We start from the raw sequence: 22005 nt of genomic DNA, 5'->3' as shown, positions 1-22005 counted from the left end.
CATTGCACAAAATAAGTTTTTTTAAAAAAAAAACTTTCAATGAGATGAATTTTTAGGTACAAAAATACAATTCATTATTTATAATTTTTAAATAATAAAATCTTATTTTCCAACAAAGTGTAAAAAATGCAATTTATTATTTTTATTTTCGAAAATTATTTAATTAGATGAATTTTTAGGTGCAAAAATACAATTCATTGTTTTTCAATTTTTTTTCGAACAATAATGTAGTTTTTGAGAGCATAAAATTTTTGGGTCTTAAAGTTATATTTATTTAAATTTGAAAAAAAAATCATTATAATTTTTAATTATGTTTTATTTAAATTTATATAAATTTAATCTAAAATTCAAAATTCAGAAGGTTTAAAATTCATTTGCCAACAAAATGTATATAATACAATTCACTATTTTTATTTTTCTAAGACAATAATCCGGATCTAAGTTTTCCCAATCTACCCTCCGATCCCCATTTCCATATCGTTTCTGACAAGCATCCGCAGCCCTCGCACGCGCTCTCTCACTCACTCTCTCTCTTCAAGCTCATGATCATATAAATTCGCACTCTAAAAATAATGTCGACTGCATTAATAATAATTGATTGAAGTGCCGAGGGGGGGGAGAGAGGTGCCATCAGCAGCTTCCCTTGCTTGGCTATGGAGCAAATCCAGCTCTGTAAGCTTTCACCCATATCTCTCTAGCTCTAAACAGTCTTTTGCTCGAATGCTTCTGAGCTGCTCAATTGGCTGCACGCTGGATACCTCTGCTCTTGCTTGGGCATTTTGGTGAATGATTTGTGCTGAAACCCTAAGGAGGAGTAAGCTGTGAAGTGTGTGGAAATTCGGAATTGTTGGGGTTGATTTTTGGGGGAGGGGATTGTTAGGGTTTTGGGGGGGATCTCGGGTGCTTGAGGTTGTGGAGGATGCGGTGGTGTAGTGAAAGTGGGTTTGGATGAGTGGGGGAGTGGGGGGTGGGGGTGGGTGGGGTGGTGACTAGACCGGCTTGCCTTTGTTTTGGAGGGTGTGATCCGAGATTGTGAGAGTGGAGGGGTGAGGTGAAAGAGATTTAGTAGGTGAAAGTGGAATTGAGATTGCAGAATGAGACTGTCTTCGTCGGGGTTTGCTCCTCAGCAGCAGGAAGGTAAACTTGAAGTTTGTTTGAATTGTATTTTCTTGAAGCTCGGTGTGTATATCTGTGGGAGGGGCCGAGGAGGTTTACGTTTGTGGTTGTTGAACTTTACATGCCTTATTTGCTCTCTGTGAATGTGGCTTGGGTGGGCGTGTGGGTGGGCGTTATTTGAGCTGATCGAGTCATACTTTATTTGGATGCCTTCCTTGGCGTGGGGTGTGTGTGTGTGCAAAATTCAGTTTTGAGCCACGGACACATAAATTTTGGCGACTGACAACTTGCATTTATGTACTTATTATCATTATTATTATGAACATAATTGTGCATTCATGCGCGTTTGTTAAGGTTAAGGTGATTGAACCCCCGGACTACATCCCCTAGATTTGTTCATCTGTGCATGATCACATGCAGCTTTGAGATGACTGAAACTGAAAATTTAAAATACGTATGTTTCTGCATGCTTTTTTTTTCTCCTGAAGGTTAAGCTTGGTTTAATCAAACAAAAATTGTTACAGGTATAATTGTTTTTAGCTCTACGAGCTTCTTACTGTAAACTGAACAATAATTTAATTTGAACATGTGCCTGCTTCTCTCCATGAAAATTTATGTAAAGTGGAAAATATGTGCAGGGGAGAAGAAATGTTTGAATTCTGAACTATGGCATGCTTGTGCGGGTCCTCTCGTATCTCTGCCTGCTGTTGGAAGCCGTGTGGTCTACTTCCCCCAGGGCCACAGTGAGCAGGTTAGTTGAAAAGACAAAAATATGTCTGTTTGTGGGAGAGGGGCTTTCTCATTTAATGCAGATTGGGTGGCATATGAACTTTAGAAAGTTTGCCAATTCAGCCAAGGATATTGTCTTTGGTTGGTTGCTGAATTATCAATGCTGTTCCATTTAATCATGATGACATGATCTAATGAAGTCCTTGGGTAAGACTGACATTAAAGCACTTATGGTACCTTGCTTGATGAATGTTGCTCCTAGAAATAATTTTTTGGATAGATTTTTTCTAAGCTAATAAATTATTTTCCTAAATTGGCTTGGCCATTATCTTTTTTGGATTGATTGTCAATGCTGTTCCATTTAATCATGATCTAATAAAGTCCTTGTTGCCAATTCAGCCAAGGATATTGTCTTTGGTTAGTAGCTGAATTATCTATGCTGTTCCATTTAATCATGATCTAATAAAGTTCTTGTGTAGGACTGACATTAAAGCACTTACGGTACTTCGCTGGGTGAATGTTGCTCCTAGAAATAATTTTTTGGATTGATTTTTTCTAAGCTAATAAATTGTTTTCCTAAATTGGTTTGGCCATTGTCTTTTTTCTCATGATTAGATTCTGAGCATAACTTTTGAAATTTAAAAATTGTCTCCTTATTTAATATGATCCCCAAACCTCAATTTAGAGAGAATATGAGATTGTTATGGATGTCGGATGGGCACTAGTGAATTATAATACAGATTTGCAGAATTTCCTCTTTTGGTTGCATTTGGCATAACTCATTTCTGACTTAGAAAAAATGCTTTTGGTATGATAAATACAGCTTGCTAGCGCAAAAAAAAAAAAAGAGTGCTTAAAGCATCATTGTTTCCACTCTTACCTTGCAAAAGTAGTTTTGAAAATGAAGCTTCAACCTGCAATTGGTAAAACTGTTGAGGTGTTAAGTGGTTTTTGCAGCTAATGTATGGTCATGCATAAAGCAAATTACCAAACATAGACGTGTATTCAAGTTGAATCAAATCAACATTCTACAATGCTTGAACTTGACTTGAAAATTTTAAGCTTGAAACTCAACTTGAGCTTGGTTAATCTTAAAATTATTGCACTCAAGCTTGACTTGACTGCCAGTTCATAAAGTTCAAGCTCAACTTGATTAAGCTTGATTTAATTGTAGAATAATATTTTATTAATACATGAAATACCTGTAACTGCCAATAAATTATATGTATAAAATATATGGTATATTGCTTATGTAATATAAAATAATAGAACCTCATAAAACTTGATTATTCTTGACGAAAGTTGCAAGTAGTATTGCTAAACTTTAACTTGACTCATCAAGCTAAACAAGCAGCTTAAGCTCAACTTGAATTCAAATGGAATCGAGCCGAGTCAAGTTATATTGCAAGTCTAAACCAAGCACCTCGCAAATCTGCTTGACTTACACCCCTAACCAAAATGCTTTCAGCAGTTTTTTTATTTTGCTCTTGGTTGAAGCTTCCTTAGGGGCCTGTTACTTGGACTTGCAGGCACTCCATTAGGGGCGTGGTTCATCTTTCATTGTCGTATTGATGCTTTCGAAGTCTACTTTGGTTTTTTATCAAGAAATACATGGATTTTGTTTTAGTATATATCAGTGTGTCACTGCTTTGCATATCTTAACTTAATGATTTTCTTCCTTTATTATTTATTCTAAGAAAAAAGCCTTTATGCCCTCTTCTACAATGTGAATTCCTATGGAGAAAATTCTTTTGGCCATAGAACTCATACTTCTAATAAGAAGATATCCTCTTTGGAGTAAGCCTCATCTTCCAAACTCCAAAGCCCTAGATTTTCTTTATTCCCGTTCTGATCTGACAGTCCTTAATATTGCTTCTGCAGGTAGCTGCCTCAACAAACAAGGAAGTAGATGCTCATATCCCTAACTATCCTAGTTTACCCTCGCAACTTATTTGTCAGCTTCACAATGTTACTATGCATGTGAGTGGCTATCTGATTCGGTTACTTTGTGAATGTTCTGGCGCTGCTCACTCAAATACCAAAACTTTTCTGAGTGCAGGCAGATGTGGAGACAGATGAAGTATATGCTCAAATGACCCTGCAGCCACTAAGTCCAGTAGTTCTCCACTTCCCTTTGTTTTGGATTCATGAAGCTTATGGTATTGCTATTATTCCTTCATGCCATGACGCAAACTTTTTTCATTTTTTGAGTAGCAAGAGCAAAAGGATGTGTATCTACTACCTGCAGAGTTAGGCACTCCTAGCAAACAGCCAACAAACTATTTTTGTAAAACGTTAACTGCAAGTGATACTAGCACTCATGGAGGATTCTCTGTTCCTCGCCGAGCGGCTGAAAAAGTCTTTCCTCCTCTTGTAGGTTACTTTTAATTATAAGCTTAACTTTATGATTTCCTGTGAGTTATAGACCTGATTTGTGTGCATTGGTCATTTGATCATTTATTGTTGTTTCAGGACTACTCTTTACAGCCTCCAGCCCAAGAATTGATTGCAAGGGATCTCCATGATAATGAATGGAAATTCAGACATATATTTCGTGGTGAGTTTTTTTCTTCTTTCTTTTTGGTTTTGTTTTGTTTTGTCTCCTTCAGTGATGAATTTTTTCACATATGTTCCTTCAAATTCATGAATATGAAATTGTAAATGTTCAACTTACAAGCTTTCCTTACTTGGCAGTTTTTCTATTTTGCGGTGACTACTCATTGGCTTTCTTTTTAATGTACGAATTTATTTGAAAATATGTTTTAATGTTTGAAACTATTGCTGCGGGTACATGGCAGTGGAAGTGAAGCAAAATTAGTGAAACTATACTTTCTCCATATCATTGCTTGTACTTCCAAAAAATTTACATCACTAATTTGCAAGTAAGGCGCCTCACATGCTAGTGTTTATATATTGATTGTGCTAATATCATTTATTTGCTCAGCCTGGTAAGTTAGCTAGATAAAATTATCCACTTTGGAAGCCAAGGGCTAAGGTCATAAGTTCTTCGACAAGGAAATCCTTTTGGTTCAATGGAAGTGTCCTTGTTACTTGATATAATTATATATCATGAGTCCTATAAATTGTTAGTTTAATTGAGTTTTTGGAATCAAGGGCTATTTCAGTAATTTTATTATTGTTGACAGTTAGTCATTGATGTGACCCATGGTACTTGTTGGGTTCTAGTATTCAGTATGGATCTTATGGGTGTAGTTGGGGTTCTAGGAGTCTCTTAATATACTTCGTTAAACTTGGGTTTCAAGTTTACTTGGTCCCTGAGAAGTTCTTGGTCCCCAAGTTATGTCCTTTGCATATGCATGCAATGTTTTAGCTGTATGAAGAAAGAGTTGGGTGATTGTAAACTTCAGTTTGTAAATGTGTCAGGGTGCTAGCCACTGGTAAGGGAAATCTCTTCTCTCTCCTCTCTTCTCTTCGCTTCCCCTCCCTTCTTTGCTTCTTCCTTCTTTGCCTGTTGTTACAGTTCTGTCTTGCTGATAACTGTAGAACTGCTTCTGCCTCCTTTCTTCCTCAGGTAGAATCAAATCCCTTTTCTTTTATCATTCAAACCTGGTAACCTGTACATACTTGTATACTGCCTATCAATTAAAGACTCCAACTACATGAACTAATCTTGTTTTTCTTGACAGAGGAGGATAGGGTCCATTGTGGAGAAGGGGACTAATCGAGAAATCCTATTCCTCATATGAGAGGATATATTAATTTTGCTTTATTTTATTTTCTCTTGTTTATTTCAGGCAAGTATGTCTTCTTACTTTTCGGAAAGTATATTTAGGAAAGTATTCCTTCTATTTATAAAGGTTGTAAGCACATTGAGGGTTTGTTTTTTGAATTGAATACTTGGATTTAAGTTTTGGGTTTTACCTGCGAGCTCTTGCTGATCATTTGGCAGCCGTTGTGGAGCTTCTCAGCCTTCATTGTGTGATGATTACCAGCATCATCTGCCATGGTCTACCATACCAAGAACCAGCCACCAATGGCCATCATCTTCCCAAATCAAACCCAATATCTGCCATCATCAATTTCCAGATCAAAACCCCCACCCAATGTTGTGATTTCCAGCCAATTCACTGCTCAAAATTGAACCACTGAGTGCAACTGTGCAGTACCGATGCCCTTTTTTCATTGTTACTACAAAACTGGCCCTTGCTGCTCATTGGCATATTCCTCAGGTTTGTTAGCCCAATCAACTCCAACTTGAAATTGGTGCCATAGCCTCGTTTTCCGTCCTTTTTTCCATAACCTTTCTTCTTTGTTATTACCATGTTCAGAGGACAAGCAAAGAGACAATATTAAGTTAGCCTAACCCAGTCGAAAACTCTCCCACTTGAGTATTCAAAGCCTGTTGGCCTCTAAATTTATGTTTACAAGTAGCTCAGGCTGTCCATGGTTTAGTTTGTAATAACTAATAACTAAAACCAAGCTGCACAGCCCCGAAGTGCAGGAAGACCATCCTGCCACAGCAACCCCAGCCCACACCATATCTGGCCAGTCAAAAAAAAAGAAAAAAAAAGAGCATCGTGGTGGCCAAGGATCAGTTTGAGCCAGTACAAGGGGACACCAGTACAAGGGGACAGCACTAGATGGAAATCCAAATGACCTTCCACGGAAAATTACTGACGTACATTGGCAGGCAGCTAAGGTGATTAAAAGAAGACTTGACCATGAAAATTCCCTCCTTGCTCAGGGACCTCTTGGGCTTATTGGAGGAGACCTGCCTGGCTCTGAACATTGCAAAGGCTGCTGTAAAAATTAATTAGATTATCAATCTCCCAATCAAAAATTTTTTTGATCAAGGGAACATTCCAAAAGGGTCCCATAGTTCGTGCATTCCTGGTGTTGACAAATGAGGGCATCTTTATCTCAGGCAAGCCTATATGTGGATGGGAATGGAGTGCTAAGCTAGGAATTGCCACACTGAATATCATGCCAAAAAAAAACACATCGTCCCCATTCCCATTTTCCATGCTGAAATGAATGTGAGAGAGAAAATTTTCCCACTCTCCCCTTATGAATTTCAAACACTTGTACCATAGCATTTGGTCACCTCTTTGGAGGCTCAACCTTTGTGATTAAGGCTGTATTTAGTTGCAATAACTTCCCTTCTGACATAATTTTTCTCAGACATGAACCTCCAAAGCCACTCCCCTAGAGTGCCTTGTTAAAAGTTAGAAGGGATCTAAGGCCAAACCTCCCTTTTGCATGGGTTGTTTGACAATCCCACATCTTACAAAATGATATTTGAATATAAAGCATTAGTTTGGCGGAGTTGGTGGCGATAGGAGGGGGATTGGACCTAGGATAGCTTGGATGGAGGAAATTGAATTTGGGAGGAGGAAACTAGTGGCAAATGGAAGAGAGTAGCTGGATGTGGAGAGGAGCCTGAGGAGCTTAAAGAATGGTGCAGCACCTAAATAGGTTGAAAAATGGAGCAGCCCAATCTTAGTCCCAACATAGGCATATGGCTGAAATTGAGTTGGATGTATGAGGTTCCAATGCTAAATATGATAACTTGAGTTTGAACTTTTAATGTGGTTGTTGAGCGCTTATAGTTAAGTATGTTCCACTGCAGGGTTGGGTTGTAATAGTTGGTATCAGATCCAACTCTCCTCTAGTTGACTGCAATCTCGGTAGCTGGTGGGATTGTGAGACCTCAATGGTGGATAATCTCTTCTAGTTGGAATTCTTAATGCTAGGCAAAGGTTAGTCTTGCTACACAAGGAGTGGCAGCAAGGAGCTTGCGGGCAGTCTCTAGCAAGTTTAGCAAGAGTATGATTGTGAAGTAACCTGCAGGTCCTAATGATTGCCCAACCTGAAAGGATGTGACAACGGGAGGTTCAAAGACAATATTCAGTAGGGTGGGAGGCATTGCAGTACCTTTGGATGTGCAGTGCATCCTTGGGGAGGAGTGGTAGCAGATGACAGTCCAGCAAGCTTTTGGGGCAGCTGGGTTTACGAAATGAGAAGGGTTGGGGCCTGTGATTCTAAGTGGAATGGTATGGGCTTGGAGTGGTTTGGGTCTGGTGTCATCAACATTACTTTGTATTTGGCCTAGATATTTGGTAAAGATTAATGGGCAGGCTGTTGCTTTTCTCAGCTCATCACGTCTGAATCAGGCTTTTATATCCAAATCAGACGCAACCCATTGCCTTTGTTAGTAATGAGGCCCATGGTTCAACTAAGTCTCTGTTTCAAGGTTTTGGGTCTGAACGGACTAAGTTAAAGAAGGGCACAGTTCAGGGGTTGGAAGTTCATTGCAGCGGAGCTGCTTGCTTGAAAACTGAGTTGAAATGGACAGTCTTCACTACAAGGCTTGGAGAGAAGCAGAAATTCAAGTCACCCTACTAGAGTTGCTTTGCAGTTGGAAAAAGGATTTCGCTGTATCTTCAACACAGGTGAGGGGTAATGACCCGGAAAGGACAGAATTGATTCTGATGGCTCTTGGAATTCAATTGATGCTTCTGCATCTTTGGTGGGTGAGGATTATTTGTGTGATGAATTTTTCCGGCTTGCATCCTTTGGGGACTCTTGTTGGGGGAGGCTTACTAAGAATCAGGAAGTTTGTGGGGATGATTTTTGGGGTAAGATTGATGCTCCAGGGGAAATGTTTAGTGAGAAGGGAAATAGTTTTCATGAGGCTAAAGGCAGCATGGTTTATTCTTGTCAGATGGCAATACCGGAGGGCTTTGAAAAGGACAAAAAAAAAAAATAGAAGAAAAATGGGGCAAGTCTAATGGGATTATGATAAAAAATTAAGAAGAAATTCCAGAGGAATTTGTTTATTCTGGATGTCTGAATGATAATAGGGAGACATAGATGAAAGGTTAGCAAGGATAAGGAGGAGAAGCAATGGGTATCTGTTGTATAATGAGAGAGATGTGTTGCCTGCAAGTTTGGTTGTGATGGCAATTTATTATTGGAAGAGGTTCAGAAACAATATGAATACATGCCTGGATCATCTGATTTACTTGGGGATATTTTACATATGCCACCATCTCTAATGGAAGGTTTGGAGGAAGTTCCAATTTTTGAGGATACCGGACTGGGTAAAAGAGCAGCAGTGTGGGGATGGCATTTTGCCTTTTCCTGTGGAGGAGGTTAATGGGAAGGAGTTAGAAGATCAACAACTTATGAATAAGTTGGGCTTGTGCCTGTTCTTGGAGGAAACAAAGTATGTTCAGATGGTTGTAAAATGAAGACGAAGAAAAGCCAGCATCAATCAGAAAATTTGAAGTGCTCTGTTAATTACAATGGAGAGGGTTTAAGAGGGGTTTTCTAATTTCGTTTTTTTTCTTTGAAAGTTTCTTTTTTCCTTCTTTCATCTTGTCTTTGGCTGGTATTTTCTTTTTGAGGATCGCTTGCCATCTCCAGGTTGTATTATACCCTTTCTTTTATTATTAAAAAAGGTTATTTTTGTGAGTCATTTGTTTGGTAATTTTAGAGTCCTTCAGGGAATTTAACTGTCAAATTATATGCTTGGAAGTTAGGTCTTTGGTTGGTTTTAGAAGTTCTCCCCTTTTAAGCAAGTTGCATCCTTGTCAGATTGGTTAGTGTGAAGTCTTGTGATTTTTGATAGATGAATGGAAGTGAATTTTCCAGCATTCTTCTTTCTCTTGGCCATATGGATTTCGTGGTGGTTGAGAGTGGATTTCTCACTCTGAATTTCTTGGGTATCCTACTTTTCTTCTCGCAGGTCTTGTTCAAGCACTGGTCACAGAACCTGAACTTCACATTTTTCTAGTCTATGCTATCCTAATCACTATTCCATCTTTTTGCCCTGTAAAAGCCTCAAGACCCTTGAATATTTCTTGCACTTTACACTCATAAAACCCTAATTTCCTAATTGCTACAAGATCCTCAAAACCCCAGTCTTCTTGCTGCCAGATTTTCCAGCTACCTTTTCCAGAATTCTTGTGATTAAATCCCAATTAAATCTAGCTCTTGTTCATCCCTAGTCCCGATCCTTCTTTCTGTCATAACCACGGGCTCCAAAATCCTATATTTTTCCAAACCCTAGGTTATTTTCCACATAGGCCTATTTATCCCTACCATCTTGCATCAGTAAGTTGATAACTTGATTTAAGTTTTTACTTTTGTTGTTGTGTACTTAAATGAAAGTAAGCTAAAAATTATTCAAAACTTCTGTGATAGGTTGGGAAGTTGTGGTGACCGGTGGTGGAGGGAGTAGGAGCCCATCATGGAGAATAGTCCTGTTCGGGGGGAATATTCATCGCTCAAGAAATTTAGGAAATCTAGATTTATTTTAGTTTCAGTTATTGATTTGAGCAAGTATATATTTTTTCTTTAAGAAAGAGATTTTAGGACTATACACACACACACATATGTGGAGTAATCATGTTGAAGTTGGTTTATGGAATTTGAAGAAATTGGGTATTTGAAAATTTTAGGGTTTTACTTGTTGAGTTCTTTGGGGCATTCGGCATCAATTGTTATTAGAACCAGCCATCATTCCAAAACCTTCATTTGATGCGGTACCACAGCACAGCCAGGTTGCCAACTCCAGCCTCATGCCATCTAATCAAAAAAGGGCCGGGGGGGGGGGGGGGGAGGGAAGCCACATCTATCGTATATCACCTTAGTCAAAGGCCTTCAACATCTTTGTCATAAGTTGTTTGTCATCATTGATTTCCTGTTCTCATTCCTCACTGTTACTTTTTACGGATGCCCCAATCATTGGCTCCCATTTGTGTCCGTCACTGTCATGCATGGTTGGATTCCTCCATTGTCAGAGCTCTTGTCAGCATCTTCTCTCATTGGTTCGCTTCAATGTAGACCATCCTTACCTTGCCATTTGCTGTCAAGCTTTTGTGTCTTCATGTGTCATTCATCTCCACTTTGCCTGATTTTCGTGGGGAGGTAGAACCAAATGACGTTTATGATTGGTTTAATAAACTAGAAAATATTTTTATCCATACAGATGTGAGGAATGATAACAAGTTGTGTTTAGCTATTACTTGTCTTGCAGTATGCTAGTACATGGTGGGGAAAGATCGAATCAAAATGTACAAACTGTTTGGAGGGCTATAAATGTTGGAATCAAGTGAAGTTATGACCCACAAAATTTATTTCCTGTTAACTAGCAGGGTGGTCTATTCTAGATTATGTTTTCCCACTTAGCATGGAAAAGATGTTGATTTATGTACGGGAGAGTTCACGAGCTCATCATGCCGTGCTGGTTTGAGGAAAGTGAGCAACAATGATTTGATCTTTCAAGCGGCAGCTTATGCAATTGATGTATAAGGGGAAGTTGTTTACTACAAAGGACAAATGAAAGAAATGTGCAAGTGGTGTTGAGCGCAAACTTGTGACTACTCGCATTTTGCTTAAACAAGTTGATTCAAAGAAGCCAAAGTGTTATGAGTATGGCTAGAAAGATCATTTTTAGTGTTGTCCTAAAAGAAGCATCTCAATGTCATCAAAAAGTCTGAACATAAAGAGAGTTAGTATGCATGAGCCATTGGAGCTTGTTAGCAGCAAGGAAGTGTTGTTGAGTGGTGAGTAGTCACTTGAGGCCGTCTCTGTCAGGATTCAAGAAAAGTGCAGCCTGTAGTCATCTTCCAAGTTCATTGAGCTTTTCCATTGTGCTGTGACAGTTACCTACGAGTAGGGCACACTTTTGCGGACACTATAGCCAAAATTTATTTTCTTGTCATGTTATGTAACCCTTTTGTATTCGCATGATGCATGTATCTTGTTATTGGACATGGTTTGGGGGTTACTGTTTCGTCTTGTGTGGATATGATTTTGGTGCTTTGTGGGTTTACATTCTAGCTCTATTGTTATGTTTGTCATTTGTATGTATGCATATGACTATGATGTATTATAAGGATGACCATAGTAGTTTTAGTGTCATATAATCTATGATGGGCAGGAATGCCGTAAGCGTCATGATTATGACGAGCTATGTTTTTAGTGTTTATCAAGGGGTGGGAAAACAAGTCAATACTTGGGGTTCAAGTCGGGTAGCTAAGGGTGAGGCCTAAAATGGTTCAGATTTGGGTTGACCTGTTTATAAATAGGTGAACATATATGCATGACCGCATAATTAATTAACAGGTCAAACGAGGGCTTGTTAACTAGAAATATAAAATGGGTGCGTGGGTGGGTGTGGGTCGAGATGTGTTGGGTCATTAGTGATACGTTTACCCATTTATGACCCATTTATATAAAATATTGACCCATTTAAGATCCTACCCATTTACCAATGGGTCAACTAATTTACCCATTCAGTTTTAAAATAGGTGAAATCAATTCGTGGGTACTAAGTCAAACTTATAACTTAAAACATTATTGTCACCTATCTTCCCCCCATCCTTTAGTGTAATTCTATTGCTTAGTTGAAAAATATCCAAATTGTAGTAGTAATTATGGAACTATGTAATTACATAGTTTAATTTTAAATAGGTGTAGTCGATATTATAACTAGTGTACCTATATAATTATGTATATATATAAACTAAACCAATTACATAATTCCATACATTCATATTAATTGGTTTGAATAATAGAAACAAATTAATTATTTACATATATAATTGCATAATTACTTATATATTTGAACAAAACTATCAATGATTACAACATTATGTACATAGATCTTTAAATTATATAATTAATTATGCAGTGATGTATGTTAATTTCAAATACTAGGTGTAGGCAATACTATAATTACATTTATAACCATAGACATATCTAAACTGATTATGTAATTATGTATATGCATGCATATTTATTGGTTTGGAAAACCAAACCAAACTAATTACTTGCATAAATAATTGCTTAACTACGTACATATTTGAACCAAATTGTCCATAATTATGAAATTATGTCCATAGATTTCCACATTATAGTATTAATTATGCAATTGGGTTTAATTTCAAATTATAGGTATAACCATATAACCAATACTATAATTACATTCCTACATAATTATGAACATATCTAAACTAAATCAATTGCATAATTACGTACATGCATGAGTATTAATAGGTTTGGTCAACCAAACCAATTATATATATATATTGCATAATATGTATATAATTGTATAATTGCATATATATATATATATATATAAATATAATTGCATAATTACGTACATATTCAAACCGACTTGTCCATAATTACATATATATAATTGCATAATTATGTACATATTCAAAACAAATTGTCCATAGTTACAAAATTATGTTCATAGATTTTTCCAAATTATATTATTATTTATGTAATTGTGTAGTTTAGTTTCAAATGATAGGTGTAGTCAATACTATAGTTACATGCCTTCACATAATTCAGACATATTTAAATCAAACCAATTATGTTGATCCAAATTAATTGATTCGAATAACAAGACCAAACCGATTATGTCCATATATAAGTACACAATTATATACACATTCGAAATGAACTGTTCATGATTTCCAAATTATAGGTTTTAATTACTTAAATAATTATGTAATTACATAGTTTGATTCCAAAGGAGAGGTACCAATAAAATAATTATGTGCATATTCAAACCAAGGTTTCAAAAATTACATAATTATGTAACTACATATCTTAAATTATAGTATTAGTTATATAATTACATAATTTTGTTTGAGGTGAAGGTGCAATCAATTTTATTATTACAGACATGCATAATTGTGTATATGTTTAAACCAAACCGATTACAACCAATTATTTATATATATATATTAATTGGTTTGAATAATTGAACCAAATCAATTACGTAATTACGTACATAGATATCCAAATTATGTAATTTCGTACATATATATCCATAATTATGTAATTATGTACATAGATATCTAAATTATAATATTAATTCCATAATCATAGTATAGTTTTATATGTGGTGCATTAAATCAATTATTATTACAATTAGTTAGGTTGGAAATTGAAATAGGTTGATGGATTAAGCAGTTATAAACAATTTCACCCATTAAATTTTTGGTTCTAAATGGATCACCCAATTATGGCCCACATAATAATATAGGTGTACCGAAACCCATTTATTTATGGTGGGTGTGTTTGCGTTAATGGGCATGGGTTATAACGGCCATCACTTTTGTTAACTAATAGTAATAGATTTAATAAATTTATTTTACATTTTTTCTTTAATATTTGAACATGTTTAAGCAGAATTCTGAAAGAATATCGTACACATGATCTCAGCCCATTGATTTTCTCTTGAGACACTTTCATATCTAACTATTAAAAAGAAATGGCTAAATAAATACAGTTTAGGAGATATTTTCTTTCCTTTTTATAAATATGGGTTACCCAACAGATAACCAAATTCGGTCCCTTTAACCTATTACCTTACCAGGTTGGGTTTAGGTTTGAATTGACTCAATTTTGCTTGTGTTATTGCATAAAACCAAACATGGTTTAAATGTTTGGGTTGTGGTAGGCTAGCCTAGGCTTGGGTCCTTAACTACCAAAGATAAAATTTATAAACCTAACTACTCCCAAGTTCAGTAGAACAGTGAGTAAGTTGGGTGTCGATCCTCAGGGATTGGTGTACAGTTGTTAACCACTTCTAACCTAGTTTACTATACTTTGTGTAAAAAGAAAAAAAGGAGAGATTTCGATTGGGTTTTTCTAACAACTACTGAAAGCAGTAAATCTACATTAACACTACTCCTAGAAAGCAGATTTCAGAGTATATAAATTACGCTTAGACTGTCGTGCGCGCTAGCTATGTCCGGTCAGCTATCTATCTTGGGCTAACGACTAAGTGAACCATTCGATGGCATAGAGTAGTGAAGGTGCACCAATTGTCCGGAGCACGATCGGGAACCAGGGTATCACGAGATCACCCCGTACATGAACTGTAGCCTAATCCGTATTGGTGACTGAATCCCTAGCTAGGCTATCCTTTATCCCAGGGTATCATCACACTCAAAGATGTAAACTTGCATGGTATTGAAATGAAAGCAGTAAAGAAAGCATGTAAAGGAAAGTAGTAAAAGAAAGCATGTAAAAATCATTCAATTGCGACTCAAACGTCTGTCACTAATGATCGGGAATACAATCAAACGACCATGTATCTACGCGGTAGCACAAGGAACTCGCGGGTTGTCACAGGTCTTCGAAGAATCCTTGCACGGACCAATACAGGAATTGAAAGGAAAAGCAATAAATCCTAATCTACTTGGCTCTCAATGGCTTCCTAGGCCTGTCACTAACCTAAGAGAGGGCAAAGAGGAACCCTAAGAACATAGACGAAGCTATTATTTATACCCAATAGGGTTTACAAGGTTTAAAATTCAAAATAGGAAAGTTCAAAAAAAATCTCGCGAAGCAGTTTGCGTCTGTCGACCAGGTCTCACCACTGTTCTCCCCTGGTCGCGCCTTGGTCGAGGCTCATGGGAAATCAGGAATTTAAATTTAGGTCTTCTCGACCTAGTCGCATTGAGTCTTGTTGGTCGAGATGATGGTCGAGACTTGCAGGATCTCGGTCTTCAGGAAAGTTCAGGATCTCAACTTGGTTGCCTTTCATGGTCTCCCTGGTCGAGCTGTTGGTCGAGACTCAATATCTTCGGTTCAGTTAGCTTCAGTATCTCGACCTAGTCGCCCTTTGGGATCACTTGGTCGAGCACTTAGTCGAACCTTGCAGCAATTCACTTTCAGTCTTGAACCTTGGAGTCTGCAACTTGTGACCCGGTCGCCCCTTGTGTTGCTAGTTGCACCACATGATCGAACCATGTCTTCTTTCCTTTGATGCATTGAGGCTCTAGGGGTTTGGTTGAGCATCTGATTTGAGCTTTGTGCTTCTCAAATACTCCCTTGGCTTCTCGTATTGATTAACTTATCGGTTTTAACTAGTTTTTCCTAAAACATGAACAAACCTTGCACTACTCCGAACTATGATAACAAAGGGTATTTACAAGATAAATGAAGAAAAAACAAAGGTAAATGGGGAATTAAAATAGTGCATTTTAGGGACTCATTAGGAGGTTGGTCATCTGTGACATTGATGCTGCAGTCCACTCTGAGTACTGGCTCATTTTTTTTTCTTTTTTGTTCTTTTAATCAGTGTTCAAGGACGAACCATTTTGTGGTGGGAGAAACTGGAGGGAGCAGGAGCTTGTCATGGTGACGGGTTCTAGGAATCCCTATTCATTTCTCAAGTAATTTAGGAGATATTAGTGTGTTTTATTTTTCAGTTATTTATTCACAGAAATTGATTATTTATTAAAGTAGATTTTAGGACTATATATGCGTGTTTCTCTGTGCACATGAAATTAAATTGAAGTTGGCTTTAGGAATTTGAAGAAATTGAGCATCTCAATTTTAGGGTTTTACTTGTGTGTGTGTTTTTTTTTTAAGCTGTGTTTGGCATCATCGGGTCATTATACCTATCAAGAAATGAAGGATGATGAAAATGCTGAAATAACATTAGGATAAAAAAGCTGCTGTCAGCTGGATATACGTATGTTAATTTATTTATTTTCTTAGATATGACATGGAGCAAACTATAAATAGTAAAAAATAGAAATAGGGAGCTTCGTGGATGAGTTGTAGGAGTAGCATATCCTAGTTGACAAGGTGAGATTTTCTCTCATCAAAGAATTTTATGCTGGTTTTCCTCAACATATAAACATATTGGAAATGCAAACGATTATTTTCATTAATTTTTATAGTAATTTACATGCCTACATGTGAATGAATCTTTGTTAGTGCATTAAAAGACTTGAAGGGGTTGCTTAATGATCTGCTGTTCACTTTCTTTTTTAATCTATTTCTAAGTTTTCTCAAAAAAAAAAAAAAAAAAAAAAAAAACGAAAAAACACAGAAATGTACATTCTTGCCATCCAAATAATGGAAATGTAAGTGATAGTGAATTTCTGAGATAAAAATCCTAGCTTATAGATTTATTATTTGCTTAGATTTATCATATAACAATCTCATCAGAGCTTGATGATTTGTTGTTGTGCATAATCTATGCTAAACTGCTTACTTTTTGCGTGCCAACTACTGAAAAAGAAAATTGATGAAGAATTTCTGTGATGACTATCCTGGATTTTAATCATTTATTAAACTATAATATGCAGGTCAACCCAAGAGGCATCTTCTTACTACAGGATGGAGTGTGTTTGTAAGTGCAAAGAGGCTTGTTGCTGGAGATTCTGTCATTTTTATCTGGTAGCCATTTTTTTACATCTCCCTAAATGATTTCCAATCTGTTTCTTTTATAATGGAATATTCTTGGTGGACATGTCATAGACAGGACTCATAGAAGGAGCAGCCCTCTCAGCCCATGTTTCGCCTTTGGTGCTTGGAGCAAAGAACCTTATTGATCAAATTATTCTCCTTATTTCTCCATGTTTTGAGTTTTGAACTAGATACTAATCACACTGACTATGATTGAATTTTTAGATATATAGCATGGCATTGCCTGAATATGCATCCATATTTATAGTGCTACTACCGAGGCAGCTTTTTTCCTTTCCTCCCATATATTATCTTTTGAAATGTAAATTGATCATGTTACAATTATGATCATCTTACTTGTATTGTTCTTATCCATCAGGAATGAAAAGAACCAATTACTCCTGGGTATCCGGCGAGCTAATCGTCCTCAAACTGTCATGCCCTCATCAGTTTTATCAAGTGATAGCATGCACATAGGACTTCTTGCTGCAGCGGCTCATGCAGCGGCTACAAATAGTCGTTTTACTATATTTTACAACCCAAGGTTGACTTTCTTCTTGTGTTACACACAGAAAATATGAAGGTTTTCATCTTAACTGTTCATATTTTGTTGATACTAGGGCTAGTCCATCAGAATTTGTCATACCTTTGGCAAAGTATGCGAAAGCAGTTTATCATACCCGAGTTTCTGTGGGCATGCGGTTCAGGATGCTGTTTGAGACGGAAGAGTCAAGTGTTCGTCGGTGGGTCCATTTTTTTTTTTTTTTTTTTAAATATAGCAATAATTGTTTTTACATGTTCATTCGAGATGACCTCGAGGCTCGAAGTAGCCTGTTGAGTAGTAAATGAATTCAAATGATAGTGGAGTGTTTGATAATCGATAGTCCGGTCATACTAAGGTTTCTGTTTGGGGATCAGTATTCTATTATCTTTTATTCTTCTAATCAATATCCCATGGTTGGTTCCCCATGATGCAGAAAAAAGGGGTTGGGATATGATTCTCAATATTTTCCGATGAATAAAACAAAGGGGAGGTTTCTTGGAAACCTATGTAGCAATCAGCATATAGTTGAGTTTTGAATCTAGAGTTTGAAATGTGACTCCTTGTTGAGCAAGGAAAGAAAATAGGTAAGATTGTACAAGTGTTGTAGCTCCTCTCACACTCTAAGCCCACACATTCAGGGGTCATTTGGTATCAATATTGAATATTATGGAAACAAAAACTAAAAATCAGGAAAAAAACTAAAATCTGAAAATCAGCATCGTGTTTTGTTAATATTTAAAAAAAAAAAAAAAAAAAACTTGATTAGATAAATACTCATTTTTTTCCTTGAATCAAATAAAAATTAAAAAATATTAAAAGAATAGAACTTAAAACTATTAAAACAAAAATAAAAATATTATAATTATCTTAATTATTATATTTCAAAACTCACTTTTTAGTGCTATAAGAACAATCTTATTGTACATTACTATTGAAAAATAGTAAAAATACAAATTCCGTGGGAAAGTAGTCTTCTCTCTCGTGCATTCGCCCCTTCATCTCTCTCTCTCTCTCTCGTCTATTATCATGCTATTGGTTAGGTGTGATTGTGGGGGTTCTCTCTATTTAGATCGAAGGGAAATCCTTTAATTTGAGGCTGAATAATGTAGGGAAGGCTGGAACTCTGTTTGTTCTTGAGAAGAATCGAAAGTGCAATCAATGGGTTTGATTCTCTTGAAGAGCAACTTTCTGGTTTTCTTAGGAGTTCTCAAATTTTGTTGAAAGTTTGTGCTAGGGATGTCAAAGATTCAAGGTGGGTTACGTTGATTATTGTATGGGGATTCATGTGACTAGGGCAGGGAAATTCTTGGAATTAGGACATGGATGGAGGGGAAAGAAGTATTCCATCTTTGTTCTTGAAGAGCTGGAAGGGCAAGGGTGGACTTGGTTTGGGGGATGCCTTTGTTGCTTTCGAGAGTTCTTGTTAGTCAAGCTTGAATGGAGTAGATAGTATAAAGATTGACAGAAATTGCTCATGGATCCAGGTCGTTGCTGGAAGCGTAGGAGATGGTGGAGGTTAGTCGACTTCTAATAATATACAAGAAATGGTTTGTGCTCGTTGCAAGAGAAGGTTGCAAGAGGAGTTCATTTTGTTAGCTTCTCAAGAAAAACTAATGGTGTTGAAGGCTTAGTTGAAAACAAAGGTAGCTAGGGTTTCTTGTGTGGACGGCTGGAAGACAAAGAGTGAGGCAGCTAGGGTTTCTTGTGTGGAAGATGGGTTGACGAAGATAGAGTGGGATGGGTCTAGCGTATTATCAATTAACATTGATTTGGGCTGGCTATTTGAAAATAATAAGAGCCTATTGAATTCTCTGTGGGACCTATTGGTTAAGGAGGCCCAAAATCTATCATTTGATTTAGAACTAGGCTTGAGTAGTGGCCTATGTTCAGGGAGTTGCTTCACCTACAACTAGGGAGGATACGGAGGGTCATCGTCCTTTGAAGTAGCAACAAATTGAATAGCGTCCATCTCCAAATGGTCTACAAAGTGATTCGTTATTTTGTTCTTCTAATAACATCTTTGATGGCCATGATGAGGGATGTTCCAACTATGATAAAGTGCAGTAGACGAGAGGAGGAAGGTTTGGTAGGTATGTTGCTTCTCGTCGGCTGGAGGGAAATGACACTATGGGGAGCTCTAGGATTAAAAAAGGGCCCCGGGGGGGGGGGGGGGGATTTTTTTATAAGAATTTTAATTCTTGTGATTTTGAGAATCAGGATTTCATTTTTGGTTCGGTGGGTAATCAAGCTGGAAAAAGGAGTCTATTTGAATAATTTGAGGAGTGGTAAGGTTTATGCTCATCATGAGGAAATGCAAATGGGTTTTGAAGGGAGGAAATGTATTGAAGGTAAGTGAAAATTTTTTGGTGAGAAAACACATAAACTTAGAGAGATTCCAAAGGGGTATTAAGAATACGGGAAAAGCCAATCAAGGAGAGGGAAAATTTGAGTAAGGAAAGTAAGAGATGGGGAGATGTTTTAGATGAGGACAACATAGGGAGTAGTGATTTTGAATGCGAAAAGGTCTATTATTGGACCATATTAAGGACTAGTGTGGATATTCCTTTGATTCTTTCATTGATCGTCTCTGGGATTTAACTTATGTTCCACCTCCTCCATTAGAAGGTTTAAAAGGGTTAAGGATGGAATTCTGCCTCTCTAATTCAATGCAAAATTCTTGAGAAGGGCATTGAAACTTAGAGTTATTGGATGACTTAGGCCTCATGTTGTTTGATCAAGGAGGTAATGAAGTCAGGCTTGATGGTGGCAAATCTAGGGTGAGAAAGGGGTCAAAGGGAATTAGGTAAATCTGAAGTGTTTAGTGAACTATGATGGGAAGGGTTTAAAGAGGGAATTCCTTTGCTGATTTTAACAGTTATTTTTTATTTTGTTTTCCATTTTGAAATTTTCTTGTGTTCTTTATTTTTTCGAGGATTTTGTTTCCTTGCTTTGATTGTACATTCTCTACCTCAATACATCTTCTTTTATTATAAAAAAATTGAAAATAGTAAAAGTATTAAATGACTTCTATTATTTTAAATTTTTTTACAAATTTTATGGTTATTATATAAAAAATTCACAGTGTCATTTAATATTAATTTTAATTAAAAAACTATGTATAAGACGAATGAGTTAATTCTAGATATTAAAGTATTCTGGCAAGTTGCAACAGGCGAAACAACTAATAACCATAAAATATGTTTTTCAATTTCTTTGAAAATAGTTGCATATCGACAACAAAAATGTGAATAAACAAAAGCTTTCTCATAATTTCTGTCTTCACTTTATAGAAATGATAATAGAAAATAGAAAGCAGAAATGATGCTGATTAGCCCTTAAATTACATGGAAAGTACTAGTATGCCCTTATTCCAAAATACCACTCATTCCAACACACCCCTTCTAGTTGGTGCACAAATGTCTTTCATGCTTTAAGATGGAAAACTTTGTTATTAACATCTTTGGTGAACATATCATCTAACTGCCCTCTAGACTTAACGAAGGGTATAAAAACCACTTTTGTCATGTTTTACTTTGAGTAAATGTCTATCAATCTTAATGTGCTTTGTCTTGTCTAGTTGAATTGGATTACGCACAATGTTGATTGTTGATTTATTGCCGCAATATAATTGCGTAGGTTCACTATTCTGAGACCTCTCATCAAAACTTGAAACCACACAAATTCACAAATTCCATGACCCATAGCTCCGTAAATTCATTGTGGATCTAGCCATTACTCGCATCTTGAATATGAGTTTCCCAACAAGTTTGTGATATCTTTCCTTATGGGCAAGAGCAACAACACCATTAGTGAGTCCACGTTTAGTCTCGGTTGGGGAATCTGTTGATTTACATCCTAACATACTCGTTTCCTTAAGAAAATCAAGAATATACTTCCTTTAGGAGCTAAGAATGTCATGCCTTTGTCAAATTTTGCAAAAAGTAATGTAGTGGACCCAATCCTTTGACTTCATATGCTAAAGCCTATTGAGTTTGCATTTATATGCCTCTTTCACATTGTTGCCTGATATCACCATGCCATCCACATTAACCATTAGAAAAATGAATTTAGCAATGATAGTTATCTTCATCTATGTTTAGTTTGCCAATTATAAGGGGGCAGGATAATTGGTATCTTATAAGATACACCCTTTGATGCCACAAATCGTATAGGCTAATTGATCATAAGACCTACATGTAATGCAAAATTATGAAAATTTATGTGTGACAATATGAATGTATCTGTAGATCAAATAAAAATTCATAACTAAATTCATAACTAAAGTAAGTCCCAGCATAGTTAATATCTTTTGTACAAAACCATAAATAAGGAAAATAGGCACTCAAACTATATACATTAAACAAAATGGCCTCACAAGTGACAACCTATTACAAATTTGATACAATAAAATCAACTCTTTC

The 22005-nt window shown here is 36.6% G+C and overlaps 1 protein-coding gene across 1 annotated transcript in view; it reads left to right on the top strand.

Annotated features, from left to right (window-relative positions):
- The first annotated feature begins 499 nt into the window (after nucleotides 1-499).
- The window catches only part of LOC131149063 (auxin response factor 6-like), a 57541-nt gene continuing 36035 nt past the window's right edge, over nucleotides 500-22005 (top strand). The window contains exons 1-9 of the mRNA XM_058099130.1: nucleotides 500-1137; nucleotides 1755-1867; nucleotides 3727-3825; nucleotides 3905-3961; nucleotides 4060-4218; nucleotides 4318-4402; nucleotides 16941-17031; nucleotides 17420-17584; nucleotides 17661-17783. Coding sequence (XP_057955113.1) covers nucleotides 1095-1137; nucleotides 1755-1867; nucleotides 3727-3825; nucleotides 3905-3961; nucleotides 4060-4218; nucleotides 4318-4402; nucleotides 16941-17031; nucleotides 17420-17584; nucleotides 17661-17783 — 935 coding nt within the window. The 5' untranslated portion in view covers nucleotides 500-1094. The remainder of the gene's footprint in view (nucleotides 1138-1754; nucleotides 1868-3726; nucleotides 3826-3904; nucleotides 3962-4059; nucleotides 4219-4317; nucleotides 4403-16940; nucleotides 17032-17419; nucleotides 17585-17660; nucleotides 17784-22005) is intronic.

This window comes from Malania oleifera, chromosome 2 (genome assembly GCF_029873635.1).
Source record: "Malania oleifera isolate guangnan ecotype guangnan chromosome 2, ASM2987363v1, whole genome shotgun sequence".
NCBI lineage: Eukaryota > Viridiplantae > Streptophyta > Magnoliopsida > Santalales > Ximeniaceae > Malania > Malania oleifera.
The sequence above is the reverse complement of the archived record's forward strand: the minus strand, read 5'-3'. Positions and strand labels throughout refer to the sequence as shown.